The sequence below is a fragment of the Pangasianodon hypophthalmus genome, chromosome 12 (genome assembly GCF_027358585.1).
Source record: "Pangasianodon hypophthalmus isolate fPanHyp1 chromosome 12, fPanHyp1.pri, whole genome shotgun sequence".
Taxonomy (NCBI): domain Eukaryota; kingdom Metazoa; phylum Chordata; class Actinopteri; order Siluriformes; family Pangasiidae; genus Pangasianodon; species Pangasianodon hypophthalmus.
In genome coordinates this window covers 23,595,922-23,614,209 of record NC_069721.1, presented here as the reverse complement: position 1 = coordinate 23,614,209, position 18,288 = coordinate 23,595,922, and the positions used below count along the sequence as shown (strand labels likewise).

Here is an 18,288-nt window from a genome sequence, read left to right as displayed (position 1 = left end):
GTGTGTGTGTGTGTGTGTGTGTGTGTGTGTGTGTGTGTGCAGGTGCAAAAAAATCCCCACACACATCAAGTTTGAATGCAGTTTTTATTTCTGTGTACAACGTTTTTGTTGCCGAGTCAGCAACAGTCAGTAAGCAAAGTAACAACAGAGTAGAAAAAGTTTTTAAGGTGCAAAAAACAAAGTCGCTCTTTTTTAAAGTTGTGTTTTTAAACCCTAAACCCACCCACCCCTGAATCCTGAACCTTGACCTCTGACCCTTCCCACTGAAACAATACTTATTACAGTTCACATTTATGACATCGTTGGTCTCTTAATGCGTGCGAGGGAGAGACAGAGAGACGCTGGACTCGTATCGAGGGACAGCAAAGACATTTCGGAAAGATAGAACACGTTTACTCGTCTGTAAGGCTGAAAGAAACATTTCTTGAATATTACTCAGATTCCTAGATTTCCCCTCACACAAGTGGACTGCAGACTCATGGGACTGACATCAGTGAAAATAAAAAAAAAACAAAACAATTAAAAAAAGAGTATATTTACATATGCTTTGACAGATTAAAATGTATGTTTGTTAAATAAAAAATGCAAAGCGCAAGAAACCAGCTGTGTATGGAAAATAATAATAAATGTGCCTCGAATGTGAATACGCTGGCAGTAGTCTCTAAAAATCGCTTATTTCTATATGAAGCACCAAGTGTTGCTCTGTTAATCTCACCGGATTTAAGAGCAAAAGCGAGGACTCTAAAGCACCAGTGAACCCAAAACTAATACAGTTCTGATACCATCATACGGCAAAATACTGTACATCCTGCTTTAAGAGCATACAGCAATACGGGCAGGACAGAGGACAGCCATCTTAACGCTACTCTCCATGGCAACAACGTGAGAAAAACAAACATGGAGACGAAACAGGAAAATTTTTATAACAACGGATCACATGTTGTGCTTTTATAGAGTTTAAAGGTGCAGTTTGTCATTTTTCAAAGTGTCTTTAAATGTGGTATAATTATATACTTTAAAAAAAAAATAAAAATAGGTCAAGAAATTGTAATATTACCACGTGATTGAAGTTTTATTTTTTTCCATTTCATGCGGACCAGAAATTAGCTCCGCCCCCACTTGTGTATGTGTATGTTTAACACTTCACTATAGAAGGTCACACATTAGACATTAAACCACAGTGCTGTTGAATTCTGGATTCTGATTGGTCAGAAGGTGTTGATTCATTTTCCATAACAGCAGCTCTGGTGGTTTATATTAATGCGCTCGTTCTAGTACATTATCGTTTCCATAGTAACAACTTACACAGGAACTTGTATGGCGGAAGCTCCATATAATCTAAGCCTAATAATTAAAAAAACAGATTTAACAAAGGAAAATTATAATCATTGATATGGTGAAGTTTTCTGTAAGGAGATGTTTATTTAACGTCTATGGAAGGAGTCTCCAGTGTCAGCACCTTGTAACAGTCAGAGATAAAGCTGTAACTTTAAGTTTTCCGACATCTTCAGGACAGAGGAGTTTACGCTTCATGGTTTCTCAGTAACATGACAAGCTTTATTTAAAGAAAAAGAGAGGCTGGTGAGAGAACGACTGTTTATAGCTGCTGTAAAGTAAGTGAGAACAGGAACGAACTTGTTTCCACAGCAGTAAATGTAACTATAAACGAATAAAAATGTTTGACATGTCGTTCTTCTAAACAAACGATGTTAGCACTGCCACTGCTGTGGTGTAAGAGGAATAAAACACTTCAGGACGTGCTGTTATAGGAAACTAATCAAGGTTGGGGTAGGAACAGTAACTGTGCTTCATCACTCCATCCCGTCACTGATGATTTTCCTACAAAAGCACAACATGGAGTGTTTTATTCCTTACATGTGACCCTCTTTACTGAAGTATTACCAGCAGTTTTAATGTCTGCAGATGCTAAAGGGGCTCTAAAGATTACAAACTGCTCCTTTAAATGTAGAAGTTTTTTAGAATTCTTCAAAGTAAGTTGTTTAACTGAAGGTGCCTCGCCCTGCCTCGCCTCCACTGTCCTCTTCCACTTTCCTATCATACGTGGTTAAATTAAACAATATACTAATGATCAGATAGCTCAGATTTTCCTTGGCAATTGTACATGGTTTCATTTTATATTTAAAAAAAAAAAAAAAACCTCAAATAGCAAAGCAAAAAAAAAAATTAAAACGAAAATCAAGACCTGGCATGAGGCCAAATAAAATGCTGTATAAAGCTTTAAATATAAACACAAACACATAGAGAAAGGCTTGCATTTAAACATTTACAAATAAATACTTTCAAAGTGTTTTTTTTTTCTCCTTTTTTCTTTAAAATGTCGGATGGTGGTTTCTAGCAGACCCGAGAACGATCGACAGCTAAAATGGCCACGCTGATGGACCAGAAAGAAAAAATAAAACAAAATCGTTTACGCCAGATGTAGTGTGTAATCTACACTCACTGCAGGACGGCGAGCTCCTGTGCCCTGTCCCGTTCTCACACTCGGATGATTTCTGCGTCATGATGTGTCCCTGCTTCAGTCGATTTGCTTTCAATCACTTCTATATGCAAATTTAAATAAATACAAACAGGAAAACAAAAATAATAATAATAACAATAATAAAGAAGCTGAAAGTGAGTGTTTACGTGCCAGATTTCATCTCCCATTCCTGCAAGACAAAAATAAATCATACATCAATCAATACGTTTATTAAAGATCAGACGTGTTAATCACTCGATCACTGCAGTGTAACGTTTTAGATCGTAGACACGTTTTCAGTCCTGATATGACAGTTTTCCTAAACCTGGTGAATATCTGGGAAAAACCCTGGAAGTTTGATTCGGCTGGAATTTTGGAAAACAGTTATACATCACATAATTTGACCAAAATGTAATTTTTTTTCGGTCTCCTTACAACAGGATGGATGATACAAAGATATAATATTGTTATTGTGATAAATTTGTCACAATACACTTTCCTGAGATATCACCAGTACCATGATATCTTTTTTAAAAAGCATGTGATGATGTGATGGTAACATTTCATACTTAATATTTATTGTTAAACTGAAATAAATTGTAAAGTATTAAACTTTTTTACAGATTCCTTTTCTTTCTTGTTAAATAGTGCAATTTTTAAATATTTAGAAAAATATTTTTAAATAATTTATTATTCTACACATTAAATAAGAGTGTCGACATAATTTTTTAAAAACATTGTGATTTTTTTTTTTAAAATAACAATTACAGGCTTTGATGAGAAGCAGCAGATGGAACATGGTAGCATTTCACACTGAACATTTAAAATTGTGAAAATTTTACAGATTATTTTTCCCTTCTTTATCGTTCCTTCTTAAATAGTTATTTCTAAAAATTTAAAAATATTATTTATTTATATATTATTCTACACATTAAATAAAAGTATCTGCATCATTTTTATAACATTTTGATCAAAAAGCAGCTGATTTAATTTACATTTAAACTTTTTCCTTGTTAAATTAAAGAAAAATTCAGCTTTTCAGTTTTTCTTTTTTTCCCTCTTTTGCAAGTGGTTTGTTAGTAAACATGTTATCGTGCATCAGAGAAACGTCTTCAAGGATTGTGATTTGATATGTTTGTCATATCGACCACCACTACTATTTACACACTCTGACATGGAAATCAATCAATCAATTATATAATTAATTTATTTAAAGAAAATGTGCCAGTTTAATGAACGTGGATGTAGGCGGGTATAAGGATACTCATAGTTTTACTCGTTATTTTTTTATATTTTATTTGTTTTATTTATTATGTTTAATTAAATGCAAACTAAATCAATAAATAGCCGCTACTTTTAGACAATCAGTGGAATTGGAATGAAATCTTAAATCTTAGTTTTTCATTTTTGGAGGATTTTAAAATGCTAGAGTTTTGGAAAGACCATGTGAAGGGTTCTTCTAGTCTGACATTCCTCACTCTTGGAACTAAGATGGCAGAAGGACATGGGTCCGCCTCTAATTTGCATACTCATGCATATTCATGTACATTTGCATTTTAATGAGTAATGGGGGCAAAAGTGTAGATGTGTTAGTCATTTCTTGGGCATACTGTAAAAGTTGTGTGTGTGTGTGTGTGTGTGTGTGAGAGAGAGAGAGAGAGAGAGAGAGAGAGAGAGTGAGAGAGAGAACTGACCTTGGCCTTCCTGAGCACATGGCCCCGTACTGGAGGGTTTTTCTGCGGTACCTGGCGTCGCAGTAAGGAGGCGCTGTTGACTGGCAGTGAGCAGGTCTCGGTGTCGCTGGTGTCACAGCTGGAGATGGGCGAGTTATCCACCGTACGCCTGACCAGCACCGGAGACTGTACACACAACACACACACATAACATAAACACACTTACAGCTGAAATCTTCCAATCCAGAGTACTGTACTAATTATATACAGTATTATAATCGATTCTCTCCACTTTATAGCCAGTACAGACCTGTGGACTGGAGCTGCTGGTCTTGGGTTCGATGGTCAGTCCGAGAGTGACTCCTCCACTCAGAGCCTTCTTCAGACTCTCCTTCACCTCCGTCAGCTCCAGCTCCAAGTTCACTCGCTCCTCCTCTTTCAGCTTACACTCGTCCTCCACTTTCTTCAGCCGCTCCGTCAGCGAGGCCTGAGAGCGCTTACCTACACACACACACACACACACACACACACACACACGCACGCACACACATAAAACCACATTCCTGACTAAATTCAAATTTTATTTGTCACATGCATAACCATACACAGTACGATTTGCAGTGAAATGCTTTATACAACTGTTCCGACATAAAGTAAGAAAATATAGAAAAATATTAAATATAAAGAAAAATATATACATAAAAATATATATGAAGGGATTTTAAAAAAGTGTATAAGAATATATATATATATATATCCCTGTTTACTCCTACAGCCAATTTTATTTTCTAGTGCTAAGAGGACACTGTTCATGTCTCCCACAAATGCAAAAATTTAACTTTAGTGCCTCTAGGTGGCGCTCGTGTACCAGCATCAGTTCAAAATCATCAAGTTTTTTTTTTAAACCTTTTTTTTTTTTTTTTTTTTTTTAAACTTTTCTTTTTTGCAGAATTTTCATAATAAATTATATTTTGGAAAATGAGGCCAAAAAATCCTGAAAATTTAGTCATAGCGAAGGAAGGAAATAAACTATAAAGGGCACACTCTTATAGAAAATGTAAATATAATAATAATAATAATAATAATAATAATAATACCTACTACTACAATTATTATTATTATTATTATTATTATTATTATTAAATGCATATTAATAGTTTTGAGTGTTTTAGTGAGGTTTGAGGACGTTTAGTTAGATTTGGTATTATAATTGGATTATACTGTATTGGTATTATAAAGTGGATTTGCATTATAATTAAAAAAAAATAATAAATAATAGAAAATTAACTCTCACTTTCCAGATCCTTGCTGTACAGACAGGCTTCTGAAACTGAATTTATCAGAATTTCTATAACTATTTATGGAATATTGTCAGGAGGTGGGATATGGAGTCGGAAACAAAATACACAATACATTAAAATGTCAAGGCCTGGTACAGGTTACTTAAATTACTCCTCAACTATTTGTTTAGACGTTTTCATCATTTTCTTGCTTTTCATTTTCTTTTTATTTGAGATTATTTTTCATTTATATATAGTGGAGTACAAAAGTTTTCATCCCCTTAGGGTCAAAATGAAGCCAAAGTTATACGGATGTTCCTTCATTATCGAACAAAAATGGTCCAGTAGTGTGTGTTAATGTTTATATATCAGTTTAATTTTGCATTTTAATTATGAATGTTAATTTTTTTTTTTTTACTTGTACGTCCACCGTTTATAACTGCCTTTATAACCACGTCTGACTTTTACTCTTTTATATCCTCTGAACAAATTTTGGATCATCTCATTTGTAATATTGGACATTCTGAAGCCATCTTCCTGATACATCATTAAAATCTCAGCTGGATTTCTTCTCTGATTGCATCTACCTTGTATTTTTTAACATTTTGCAATTCTAATTTGTAGATAAATTGTAAATCGAGGTGCATTTTCCTTTTGTCCCCATACAGAAATCATGGTGGGGGGCACAAACTTTTGTCATCATCTCTAGTATATAGTATGCTCTCACTGGAGGCATTGATTTGGATTTTACAGATTCTCCTGACAGATTGTCAGTATTTATCATTTATTTTGAGAGGATAATCCTATTTATTGATTGATTGATTGTTTGATTTTCATTTCCTGTCTCATGTTTGAAACCAGCTGCGATGTCGGTTGTTGTCCTCACCGGTGCTGTTCTCGATGGCCGTGCGCAGGTCTCTCCTGTCTTTCTTCAGCTGTGTGAGACGGTTACGAATCTCCTGCTTTCTTTTCATCAGCTCTTCTTCTTTCGCCTGGAGCCTCTTAGCATCCGCTTCCACTCTGTTCTTCCCGTATTTATACTGATCCACACCTGCAGAGGGAAAAAAATCATAATACCACTTAGAAAGACTTTCAGCTTTTATCCTCTAAAACTCCCAGAGAAGCTGAGTTTCACTGGAGTTACTGAATAAGGCTGCTTTTATGGAATTTTAAATGTACAAATTTGAATTTTAGTGCTTTAATGTGAATTGTTAAGTGTAGATTTGTAGTTGAAGTACAGAAAATTGAAATTTTATTCCATGGCTAAAGTTTGCATGGAAGGATTCAGCTAATAAAATATTATATAAAAATATGAATTAAATTTTTTGGTGGTACAATCCATTTCAAATTCAATTTTCCAGATTAAAATGTAAAAAACACAACCAACTAGGGAAAGTAAAGGCTATCACGTGCTACCTTTGAGACTGAGAAACGTGAAGCCAGCCAGTCACAGGACGGCATTATGCACTCAGATGAAAGAGCTATCTGCCCTCTTCCACATCCATGAGCTCACAGACGCCCATAATTGGCTAGTGTTGGTGTGATTGACAGGGGAGAGAGAATATGCTCCTCCCACCCAGACAGCACAGGCAATTTTGCTCTCTTGGGCTCCCGGCCACGGATGCCTGTGACATCATCGACATTCGAACTCGCATCGAATCTCCAAACAACAAGGTGAATGCTTTTCTTTCGACACTTGGGAGCATTTTTTTTTTTTTTTTTTTTTGCAGAAACAGTGCTGTAGTCTTTTTTGTGCTGGGATAAAAAAATGCACATCACATCACACACACACACTGTAAACATAACACTCCAGTCCTAGCTACTATCAACTTACTAACTAACCTAGTTTGCTGTCTAGATGAGATTTATTGTTTTTAGTAATACAGATGAAGTAAAGATCGGTGTATCTCTGGTGATGAGGAGATTGTTTGTCTTCACTGTGGCTTTAGAGGAAGAAAAGAGAATTTGACCTGCATGTGTGACGTGACTGTATGCAGCTACAGTTAAAGTGAGACGTGACATTACGTACGAGTGAACGTCCCAAAAATACACACCTTGTTACTGAAATATTTGTGATTCAACATTTCGTAAATCTCCTTATAGTCTCACTGTATTTTCACTGCCACTTTGTCCTCCATGTTTGTTTGTCTAGATGAGATTTATTATAATCAGTGATGCAGATGAAGTAAAGATTGGTGTAACTCTGGCGATGAGGAGGTTGTTTGTCTTCATCGTAGCTTTTGAGGAAGAAAATCTGAGCTGCTTGTGAGACTTGACTGCAGTCAGCCTCAGTTGTTCACGTTGTTACTGAAATATTCATGATTCAACATGTTGTAATGCAGTAATGAGACTTGTATTTTCATGAGCACTTTGTCCTCCACATTTGTTCATCTCGCTTGTCTCACAGCTTGAGACCTGATTGCGCAAGAAAAAAAATAAACGCTTGACGTCACTCTGCGCTTTTCTGAACTTTGGAAGCTCTGTGACCAAACTTTTAAAAAAGCATCCCCTTCCTATAGGATATAAAGTACTAAAAATGTTTCAGAAGTTTAAAGGGTTCATTGGAGTGATATGTTTTACAGAAAGTCAGACTGAGCATTTTTACGAGAGGAACCATCTTCATAAATGTGGCCACTGAGTGAACCATTAACAGTTGTGAGTGTTTGTGTGGATGCGGATGTGGAGCAGTATGACTCAGTGCCTGTCTCTGGTGGTGAATTTGGGGTGACTGAGTTTACTAAGCAGTGTTACGCCTGACAAAGTTTAACCCACAACTGCAATTATCATTCTTCCACACAGGCTTTCCTAGAAAGAAACCGTTGGTTGAATAAGTGGGGTCATGCACCCAGACATGAAGTCTGCTCAGGCTAAGTGTAAGCAAAATATCCATTACATTAACAAATCCATGGCACTTTTTTCAGGAATATTGTGCTCTTACTTGAATTGTTGCGTTTCACTGGCACGGACCCGTTGGTTCCGTTGGTCTTTTTGGGTTGGTTCTTGTCCAGCTTCTGTTTGGCAGCTAAACCGTTGACAGTCGTGGCTTTCTTTCCCTTCATCTGATTGACAGGTTGAATACACACACTGTAAGCGAGCATTCAAAAAACCTTTTTTCCCTCAGAACAAGTGGGAGAAATTCTAAGTTTAAGTTATAAAAGATCTAAAATACAGTCAAAGTGCAAAAGTTTGCATCCCCAATCAAAACATTACTGTCAGTAGATACATATTCACATTTATAAATAAATTATGTTGCCTAATAATTGATGCACTCATTTCTTTCCTTCATGTTCACTGTGTGGATGCATTCAGGGTGTATTCCTGCGGGTAGTGTTCCCGGGATAGACTCCGGATCCAGTGCAACCCTGACCAGGATAAAGTGCTTACTGTAGATGAATGAATGAATGAATGAATGAATGAATGAATGAACGAATCTTTAGTATATCCTAGGAACACAGGACCTGAGGCAGGAATACACCCTGGCTCACCACAAATCTTTCATTTCATCAAAATTCTAATCCAATTATTAAAGGAATTTGACAAATCTATTTTTTAACCCCTAATTTCTCCCCATTCCCACCCACTAGCCAGTGCTAGCTTTTGCATCTCTGCATCTTTTCAAACTGCTCATGTTGCATCACAGGGCAGCGTAACACACTCAGAGGAAAGCGTTATCTGCCCTCTTCCGCATACATGCCCATAATTGGCTAGTGGCATTCTGATTGACAAGGGAGAGAGAGTATGACCCTCCCACCCAGAGAAGGCTCTCTCGGACTTCTGGTTATAGATGGCTGTGGAATTGTTCAAATTCAAACCATAGCGCCTTTCTGTTGTTCCCCAATAAACCTATTTAACGCTGAAATCCCATGTTGGTAGCTCATTAGATAACTTCTGCCTGCCCTGCTCTAACATTCACACACCTGCATTGTTATTATAAGCATTTAGTAAATACATCAGACTTCTCAGATGTGTATTTAAGAAGAGAATTTAATTAGGTCCTGTATTCCTACATCTCCTGAGCAGACAGCGATAGAAACAGAGAAAAGTTAGAGAGTGTTATAAAGCAGAGAGTCTGAGTTAGTCACCTGAGAGGTAGTATTAGCAGCGGAGGAAGAGGAAGCTGAGGAAGAAGAGACGGGCGTTTTGTAATGGCCAGAGCAAGATGGTGGCCAGCTCAGTTTGGACGAGGAGCGAGTCTCCAGTTTGGGGGAAGGCATGTTCTCATAAAGCTCAGCGTTCTCATAGTGAGCCTCAAGAGAACCGAGCTGTGGGTCCTTCTGAGAGGCAAGCAAGAAAATGAGGGGAGAGAGGAGAGGGAGAGAGAGGAAAGGAAACCGAAAGAAGAGAGGAGTGTGAAAAAGAAGGGGGGGAAGAAGAGAGAGAAAGAAAAGAGAGGGTCGAAAAAAAGAGAAGAGAGAGAGGAGAGTGTAAGAAAAGAGAGGAAAGAGTGAGAAGAAAGACAGAGGAGAGAGAAAGAGGACAGGGTGAAGAGAGAGAGGAGAGGGATAGAGGAGAGTGATGAGAGTGTGAGGAGAGAAGAAAGGAGAGTGAAAGTGGAAAGAGGAGAGAGAAAGAGAGAGAGGAAAAATAGTAGAGATTAGGGAGAGGAAAGGAAGAGAGGTGAAATTGTAAGAGAGGAGAAAGGAGGAGAATGGACAGAGAAAGAGGAGAAAAAGAGAGGATAGAGCCCAGAGAAAGAGAGAGGAGAAACCAAAGGAGAGAGAGAGAGTGATGAGAGAGAGAGAGAGAGGAAAGAAAAAGAGGAGGGAGAGAAAGAGGAGGGTGAGAGGAGAGAATAGCAGACAATCAGGATGTGTGTGTGTGTTTGTGTGTGTGTATGAGAGAGGGAGGGAAGAGAGAAACAGACGTACATGAGTGTGAAACCATACCGATCCGTTAATGCAGGGAACGTCGTCATAGTGCAGGGCCACACCTGAGGGCCGGGCGTAACCGTTCACCGGGTTATCCAGGTACGGGTTTGGAGAAATGGCTCGCTTACTGGTGAAGCTGAGAACAAACAACACCATAACATTCAAACCGCGCCGGCGTGAACACAGAGACATATACACTGCAGGATTGCACATGGAATATATATTAGATATAATACATCAACGGATTTTATATCTCGGCACTCAAAGAATGAAACAGTGTTATAACGAAAACTCTAAGAGATCTAAAAACTTAGAGTGCAAAAGTTTGTACCCACATGGTTTCTTGTTTTTGGGTGAAAAAAACAAAATATACCTCTATTTTAAAATATAAGTCTTTCTTACAAGTACACGCATACAGCTACACTATATATTATGTAATATACAGTACAGTGCAAAAGTCTTAGGCATCCTATATTATTTTTAGTGCAAACTTCGTTATAGGTGTTTATTTTCTGACTTCTACATTATTGATTCAATACAAAAACATTTTAGATTCTAAACATTAGTTTTCCAGCACAAAATGAAATGTTAGAGAAAAGTGTTTGTATGTCAGTAAAGAAAGCAGCAGATTCCATAAGAGACACTTTTCAGATAAAAACAGAATGAAGGCTGCTGGGTTTCGCTGCAGAAATAAGAAGCGAGTCGACAGTCAAAGTCTCCAGAAGAACTGTGGCTGCTTCTGCAAGATGCTTCTTTGCTCTACAGCATTTCTACAGGCATCTTTGCTCTACAGCATTTCTTTGCATGTGCCTAAGACTTTTGCACAGTACTGTATATCCTTACATAAACACTACACACTATACTGTATATGATACATTCTATAATAAATAAAATACAGAGATGTAGGACAGATTTCTGCTCCTCACCAGAAGGACTGCTTGGCCAGCTGAATGACGTTTGCGGTGGTCTCCACGTCTATGTAATCATAGTGTAGAGTGGCAGGGTCTGTCGTAGAGCCTGTCTCTGCCAGTAACACCCCCAACCACCGACCCATACTCTCAGAGGACGAGGCCTGACACACACACACACACGCACACACGTTAATACCAGCCCTTACAACTCATCAGTAGAGTGAATTACAGATATAACAGAGCTCTCACCTCAAGCACAGCCACTTCCTGTCCGTTCCTCAGCAGCCTAAAAGCAAACGGGTGCTTGGAGTCGAGCCCGGGGATGACCTCACATCCACGCAGGGGCAGCGAGGCCATGTGCGTCTTCAGATCCTCCCGGTCCTTATGCAGCAACAGCTGGTTATCCTTCAGCCGACACCACCTCTCTCTCCAGCGGTTGTTGGAAAGCACGTTCAGATAGCCTGGCGGTGACGGAGGAGACAAAAATAAATGCATGCCAAGGGTTCAGGACTTTTTTTTTTATTTAAAAGCTAGCTATTCTTTTAGAAATGTCAGTTAGGATTTAAAATCATTCTAATAATTCATTATCAGCTGAAAATTGTTATCGTTCCACACACAGAGTGACCATTAGCAGCATTTCCAGTATCCTTTATTCAAGATGTAAAATGTGTCACTTTCTTGTTTTAGATTTATTATTAATTTCTCCATAGTAATGTTCCTTTATACCTGGTATTAATTCAATTTTACATTTCTTTAGCGACTCCAGATCCATGAAAAAAATCCATCACTTTCAACTCGTCCTTAGGCAGCTTTTTTCCAACACTCAGCCAGGATGAATCCCAAATCATTAATATTATTTATTTATTTTTTGCAATTTTTCCTTCCTAAATTTAGTCTTAAATCAGCCAGCTCTCCGCTATCATATAACAGCCACCTACTAACCGGGGAAGGTGAAGACTATCATGTGCTTCATCCAAGACATGTGAAAACAGCCAAACACACCTTTTCGAGCTGCTGCACATTCTGTGTCAAAGGGCGGCGTAACAGAGGAAAGAGAGCGCTATTCACCCCCTTCTGCGTACATGAGCTCACAGACGCTCATAATTGGCTAATGTCAGTGTGACTGACATGAGATAGAGAGTATGCCCCTCCTACCCACACAGCACGGCCAATAGTGTACTACACAGGTGTGCTATAAACCCTACATAGTGCTCTATATGTACTCTTACCATCATCATCATCATCATCATCATCATCAACATCACAGCTGACTTCTCTCTAATCTCGTCTTCTGGTCTTACCGCTGGTCGGGACGTCCTCCTCCGCTGATGACGTCTGTTCATCCGTGGACGGCTTCTTCTTCCCCAGGCTGATGATCTTAGTGATTTTCTTCCCTGCCACCTTCCCCACTGTGCCTTTCTGTTCAGTCTTCGAGTTCTTCTTCCCTTTAACTGGAGTAAAAACATACAGATTATGTGAGTGCTCCTGAAATGCACTTCTTATGCACTAGTCCATATTACAAAGATCTGTAAATCCTTTAGTGATGCTGAAACTGTGACACACGCTAGAATATATTATGATTTTTTTTTTTAAACCATGTACAATGTGTTAAGAATACATTAACTTAACTTGATTTCCAGTTCTATTCCATTTTATTTAGCACTTTTAACAATAAACAATGTTACAAAGCAGCTTTACAGAAATCTGGATATTGATTTAGCTCCCTAATGAACAAGTGATAAGGAAAAACCCCAAAACAATATGAGGAAGAAAGCTTGAGAGCACTCGGAAACGTTTAAACAAAAATGTTTCAAATATACTTTACATACTTTCTGTGTATTATGATGCATGTACTATATAAAACACTCCTTGTCATGCTGTTATAGGAAAATAATCAAAAACAGGGTGGTATGATGAAGCAGAGATCCAGTTACCACTGCAAAGTTGATTATTTTCCTATAACAGCACATCCTAAAGTGTTTTTATCGGTTTATAGTTACATTTAATGTTTTGGAGCATCTGTCAAACAAGTTAGTTCCTGTTCTCACTTATTTTATAGCAGCTATAAACAGTTGTTCCCTCACCAGCCTCTCTTTTTCTCTCTTGAAGTTAATAAGTTATAAAATAAAAAAGCAGCTTGTCATATTACAGAGAAACCAGAAACAGATCTGTCTCGAAGATATCGGAAAACTTACTGACTGTTACAAAACACTGACACTGGAGACTCCTTCTATAAATGTTTATTAATGTCTCCTTACAGAAAACTTCATCATATCAACAACTACACACATTTTTTTTGTTAATATTAGACTATGTGAAGCATCCACCATACAAATCCCTGTGAATGAGCTGTCACTATAGAAATGATAACATATTAGAACGAGCTCATTAATATAAACCTGTGATTTGAAGCTGCACTACTATCAGACCTGCTGTTATAGAAAATAAATCAACATCTTCTGACCAATCAGAATCTAGGATTCGACTGCACTCTGGTGTAAATGCACTGACTTTACGCTTTAAAGAACATGTGTCCAGTACACTTTAAAGAAAATGTGAGAGAAAATAAAAAAAGATAGCTGGAGAGAATGCACATATATATAGAAATTGAGAAGAGGGACGAGGCTGGGACACTGAAACCATCGAGACATTTGACTGAAGAAGATTACATCTGTGCTGGAGACTTCTTTAATTAAAGCTAAGCTCATGTGTGCGCTGATCCCGCTACAGCAGATCCAGGCCCGAGGGCAGAAACCAGAGACGCAGATGCAAAAGCAATTCAGCCTCTTTTATAGGACTTCTATTGCATTTCTCTCTGTTTGAACACGAGGAAAAAATTCAGCGATCAGTCTAATTTGATTCCACGTAGTCCGAGCAGTTGCACGAGCTGGAAAGAATGCGGTTAATTGAATGAATCCATGCGGCGAGCTGTTTCTTTATCCCTCCTCCTTGTCCTTCTTCTTTTCCTCGTCAAAGCGAGGGCGGTGGCAGGGCACCGGTGTGACGTAGGCACATCTGGAGCGGTCATTACACTCGCAGACGTGAGATTAGATAAGGCTGGGCGATGAGGTTAACGTTTCTCTGGTTAGATAATATTAAAATGACTACCAGGTTGAAGGTAAGTGTTAAAATGAACTCCGGGGTCCTATAGGGTGCTGGTTAGTGTTATATTCAGAAGTTAAAAAAGAGGGTCTCTGAAAGATTTTAAAACTGTAACCATATCTGTGAAAGAGGTAAAAACAACACACTTCCCGGTTTATTTTGATCTATCCCCTTCACTTATAGCTGTCCATCTGTATTCACTTTAAAAAATAATACCACATTAATATTAGCTTGTGGCTACGAGACAAGAAAATCAATCACACAATTCATGCTAGCTTCACAGATCTAACTGCACTGGAATTCATCCCCATTAAACAATTCTTCCCCAAAGTCCACAGGCTGAAATTCCACAGGCCTGAAGCAGACGGAGGTTTAATCCCAGCCTGGGTGAAGACTGGATAAAAAGAATCCAATTATCTTATTCCAAGAGCATCCGCTGATCTTGTCTTTGGCATCGCTCATATGGAGGAAGCGTCAACGTCAAACGGACATGGAGTTCATCAAAATCAGCTCGTATATATTTCACTCAGGAGACAAGCTGTAAAGCAGCTCAGGGATTTATGACATACTTCAACTTTAGGGTGGTTGTTTAAGGTTGGACAAACAAACAGAATTTACAGGCTTTCGCTCTACTCTTGGCTGTAAATTACACTAGTTACTTATGTAAGACTTCAAGTTCAGTCCAGAAACAGCACAGGATCAACTGATATTAAACTGGTGTATCTTATGTAAACGTTTCTGAAACATGCCGATGGCATTCCCACCTAGATGCAGTTTGGTTTTGGTTTCAATTCAATTCAACTTTTAATGCCATTGTACATATATAGGGGTTAATACAATCTGATTTGGCATCACTGTGTTGTAAAGTGCAGCATGAATGTAAAGTGCAGCATGGATATGTTATTTATATGTTATTCTTCACTCTCCATTTGTGTTCCTCAGTTTTTTCCAGACAGCACACTTTTTTCAGTCCGAAAGTTAATGGTATAATTTTATTTTTGGCTGTTCATGCGAATATTTTCCACCCTGTGGTTCTTTTATAATGATGTCACTTGCATGCCCACACACCCACACACACCCACACACACTCACACACAGACATTTTACAAACCTTTACACATACTACAAACCTTCACAACAAACTACAAACTTTCCAACTTTACAACAAACCACAAAACCTGAGAACTTTACAACAAACTACAAAACCTGAGAACTTTACAACATACTACAAAACATTACAACAAATTACAAAACCTGAGAATTTTACAACATACTACAAAACTTTACAGCATGCTACAAAACCTGAGATCTTTATGGCATGCTACAAAACCTTACAACAAACTAGAAAACCTGAGAATTTTACAACATACTACAAAACTTTACAGCATGCTACAGAACCTGTGACCTTTATGACACACTACAAAATGTTACAACTTTACAATGTACTACAAAACTTTACAATAACTTTACCACATATTAAAAATGTTACAATTTAAAACATACAACACAGTTTTACAGTTTTACAATGTACTACAAAACTTTACAACATACAGAACAGCAGATGATCAGCTGATATTAAACTGGTGTATCTTATGTAAACGTTTCTGAAAATTGGTAAAGTACAGAAAAGATTTGTTATTAAAGGTCATATGAGATGCCTGCATATGTGGTTTGAGATAAAATAGTGCAATTTAGCCATAAAATAACAAAAAGATAACACCTAGAGCTAGCTGTGCTGTTGCCACCATCTTGGAAGCAACGCCCCATGCACGTGGTAAAATGGCCGACACAGAGTCACAGTCAGTGGAAGATTGACACTTGTGCTAACTAGCATCTGGGTGGATTTGACACAGGGCCAAATTCTCATGGAAGAAATACTGTATGCTGAGCCAGAAAACTTGGGACTTTAAACAAACACTAAATACCTACTTCTTCACCAAGGACTTGACACAAACACTTCTATTTAAAAAATAATAATCCCTTATTGTGTGTGTTTTCTTTCATGTTGACTCGCATCCTCTAAAAGGTTCTAGCTTGATGTTATTCTTTGTGGATATGTTTTTTAATTCAGACTATAAAGTACTTCTGTAAGTTCCTCTGGAAAAGGGCGTCTGCTAAATGCTGTAAATGTAAAACTGAACTTGCTGATAGAGATGTGTCTATTTTTCTGCAGCAATTCTTCATGCTCTATTCGAGTTCCTCAGTTTTTTCCCAGACAGTACACTTTTTTTCAGTCTAACAGTTAACGGTAGAATTTTATTTTTGGCTGTTCATGTGAATATTTTCCGCCCTGTGGTTCTTTTCTAATGATGTCACTTGCACGCCCACACACACACACACACTCACACACACATTCTTCTATCTTTGTGAGAATCTTCCACTAACATAATGATTACTGTAGTTAATTAATGCTTAACCCTAACATTAAATCTTTTGGCTTCAATATATTTTTGTGAGGACGGGATATGTCCTTACTATACTTTGTCACAATGCGAAGTGTAAACTTGTAAAAAGTTGTAAAGTTTTGTAGTATGTTGTAGAGTTGTAAAGTTTTGGTTTATTTTGTAAAGTTGTAATGTTTTATAGTATGTCGTGAAGTTGTAAGATTTTGTAGTAAGTTTTAAGGTTTTTTTTAGCATGTTCTAAATGTTTTATTGTATGTTGTAAGATTTTGTAGAATGTTGTAAAGTTTTGTAGTATGTAAGATTTCATAGTATGTGGTAAAGTTGTTTGGTTTGTAGCACATTGTAGGATTTTGTAGTATCCTGTAAAGTTGTAAAGTTTTGTAGTATGTTGTAAATTTCTTATGTTTTATAGTATGCTGTGAAGTTCTAACATTTTGTAGCATGTTCTAAGATTTTGTAAGAGTCAAAATTTTTGATTCTTACAAAAGAGTCAAAGAGACAAAAGAGTCAGAGTCAGAAAGATTTTCTGCAAGAGTCAAAAATGCATTGTAGTATGCTGTAAAGTTTTGTAGTATGTTGCATAGTTTTGCAGTATGTTATAAAGTTTTGTAGTATGTAAGATTTCGTAGTATGTGGTAAAGTTGTATGTTTTGTAGCATGTTGTAGGATTTTGTACTATGTTGTAAATTTCTTACGTTTTCTAGCATGTTGTAAGATTTTGTAGTACATTGTAAAATGTTGTTATATGTTGCAATGTTTTGTACTATATTGCAAAGTTTCATAGTATTTTGGAATGTTTTGTAGTACATTGTAAAGTTGTAAATTTTTTTGCATGTTATAAGATCCTGTAGTATGTTGTAAAGTTGCAGCATTTTGTAGTATGTTGTACAATTTTGTAGTACGTTGTAAAGTTTTGTAGTATGTTGTAAAGTTATTACACTTTGTAGCATGTGGTGAAGTTTTGTAGCATGTTGTAAAGATTTGTAGTATCGTGAGGTTTTTATAGTATGTTGCAATGTTTCGCAGTATATTGTAAAGTTTTATAGTATGTTGTAAAGTTTTGTAGTATGTTGTAAAGTTGTAACATTTTGTAGCATGTTGTAAGGTTTTATAATATGTTGTAAAGTTCTGTAGTATGTTGTACAGTTTTGTAGTATGTAATCTTTTTCACGAGTACACACCACCATGTAATGGCACAACACGCATTAGAAAAAGTTGAAACTGTGTCAGATTGTGACAAACACAAAGTATAGTAATATTGTTGCATGTTTTACATGACTCTATATTATAGATACACAAATTTACTGATATAGAGTGATTTACCTGGATCTTTTCCATCTGAGACACCATTTTCATGACTGGGCTCTCCATCAGAACTCGGTCTGTCACAGGACAACTTCTGCAAGAGTCAAAAATTCATAAATGTAAAATATCAGATACAGATACACAAATAGCCAGCCAATGGCTTTCTATTATGTAAAAAAAAGTGTGAATATACAGATGGATGACAAAGAACACATCAGAGTAACACTTTCTATGAAGGCTGTATGTACAACCTATGACCTATGGA

General features: G+C 37.2%; 1 protein-coding gene across 6 annotated transcripts in view; it reads right to left on the bottom strand.

Annotated features, from left to right (window-relative positions):
• Nucleotides 1-65: 65 nt before the first annotated feature.
• Nucleotides 66-18,288, bottom strand: part of afap1 (actin filament associated protein 1) — an 83,142-nt gene continuing 64,919 nt past the window's right edge. For 2 of the 6 annotated variants that reach the window (XM_034309456.2, XM_026915393.3), the window contains exons 8-18: nucleotides 18,042-18,117; nucleotides 12,513-12,662; nucleotides 11,461-11,672; nucleotides 11,227-11,372; nucleotides 10,301-10,436; nucleotides 9,515-9,706; nucleotides 8,371-8,491; nucleotides 6,319-6,483; nucleotides 4,463-4,653; nucleotides 4,174-4,338; nucleotides 66-2,669 (exon numbers count right to left, since the gene is read on the bottom strand). In XM_034309456.2, the coding sequence (XP_034165347.1) occupies nucleotides 2,643-2,669; nucleotides 4,174-4,338; nucleotides 4,463-4,653; nucleotides 6,319-6,483; nucleotides 8,371-8,491; nucleotides 9,515-9,706; nucleotides 10,301-10,436; nucleotides 11,227-11,372; nucleotides 11,461-11,672; nucleotides 12,513-12,662; nucleotides 18,042-18,117 (1,581 nt within the window). In that variant the 3' untranslated portion in view covers nucleotides 66-2,642. The remainder of the gene's footprint in view (nucleotides 2,670-4,173; nucleotides 4,339-4,462; nucleotides 4,654-6,318; nucleotides 6,484-8,370; nucleotides 8,492-9,514; nucleotides 9,707-10,300; nucleotides 10,437-11,226; nucleotides 11,373-11,460; nucleotides 11,673-12,512; nucleotides 12,663-18,041; nucleotides 18,118-18,288) is intronic. The other 4 variants (XM_026915394.3, XM_053238508.1, XM_026915396.3 and 1 more) reach the window with 4 other exon arrangements.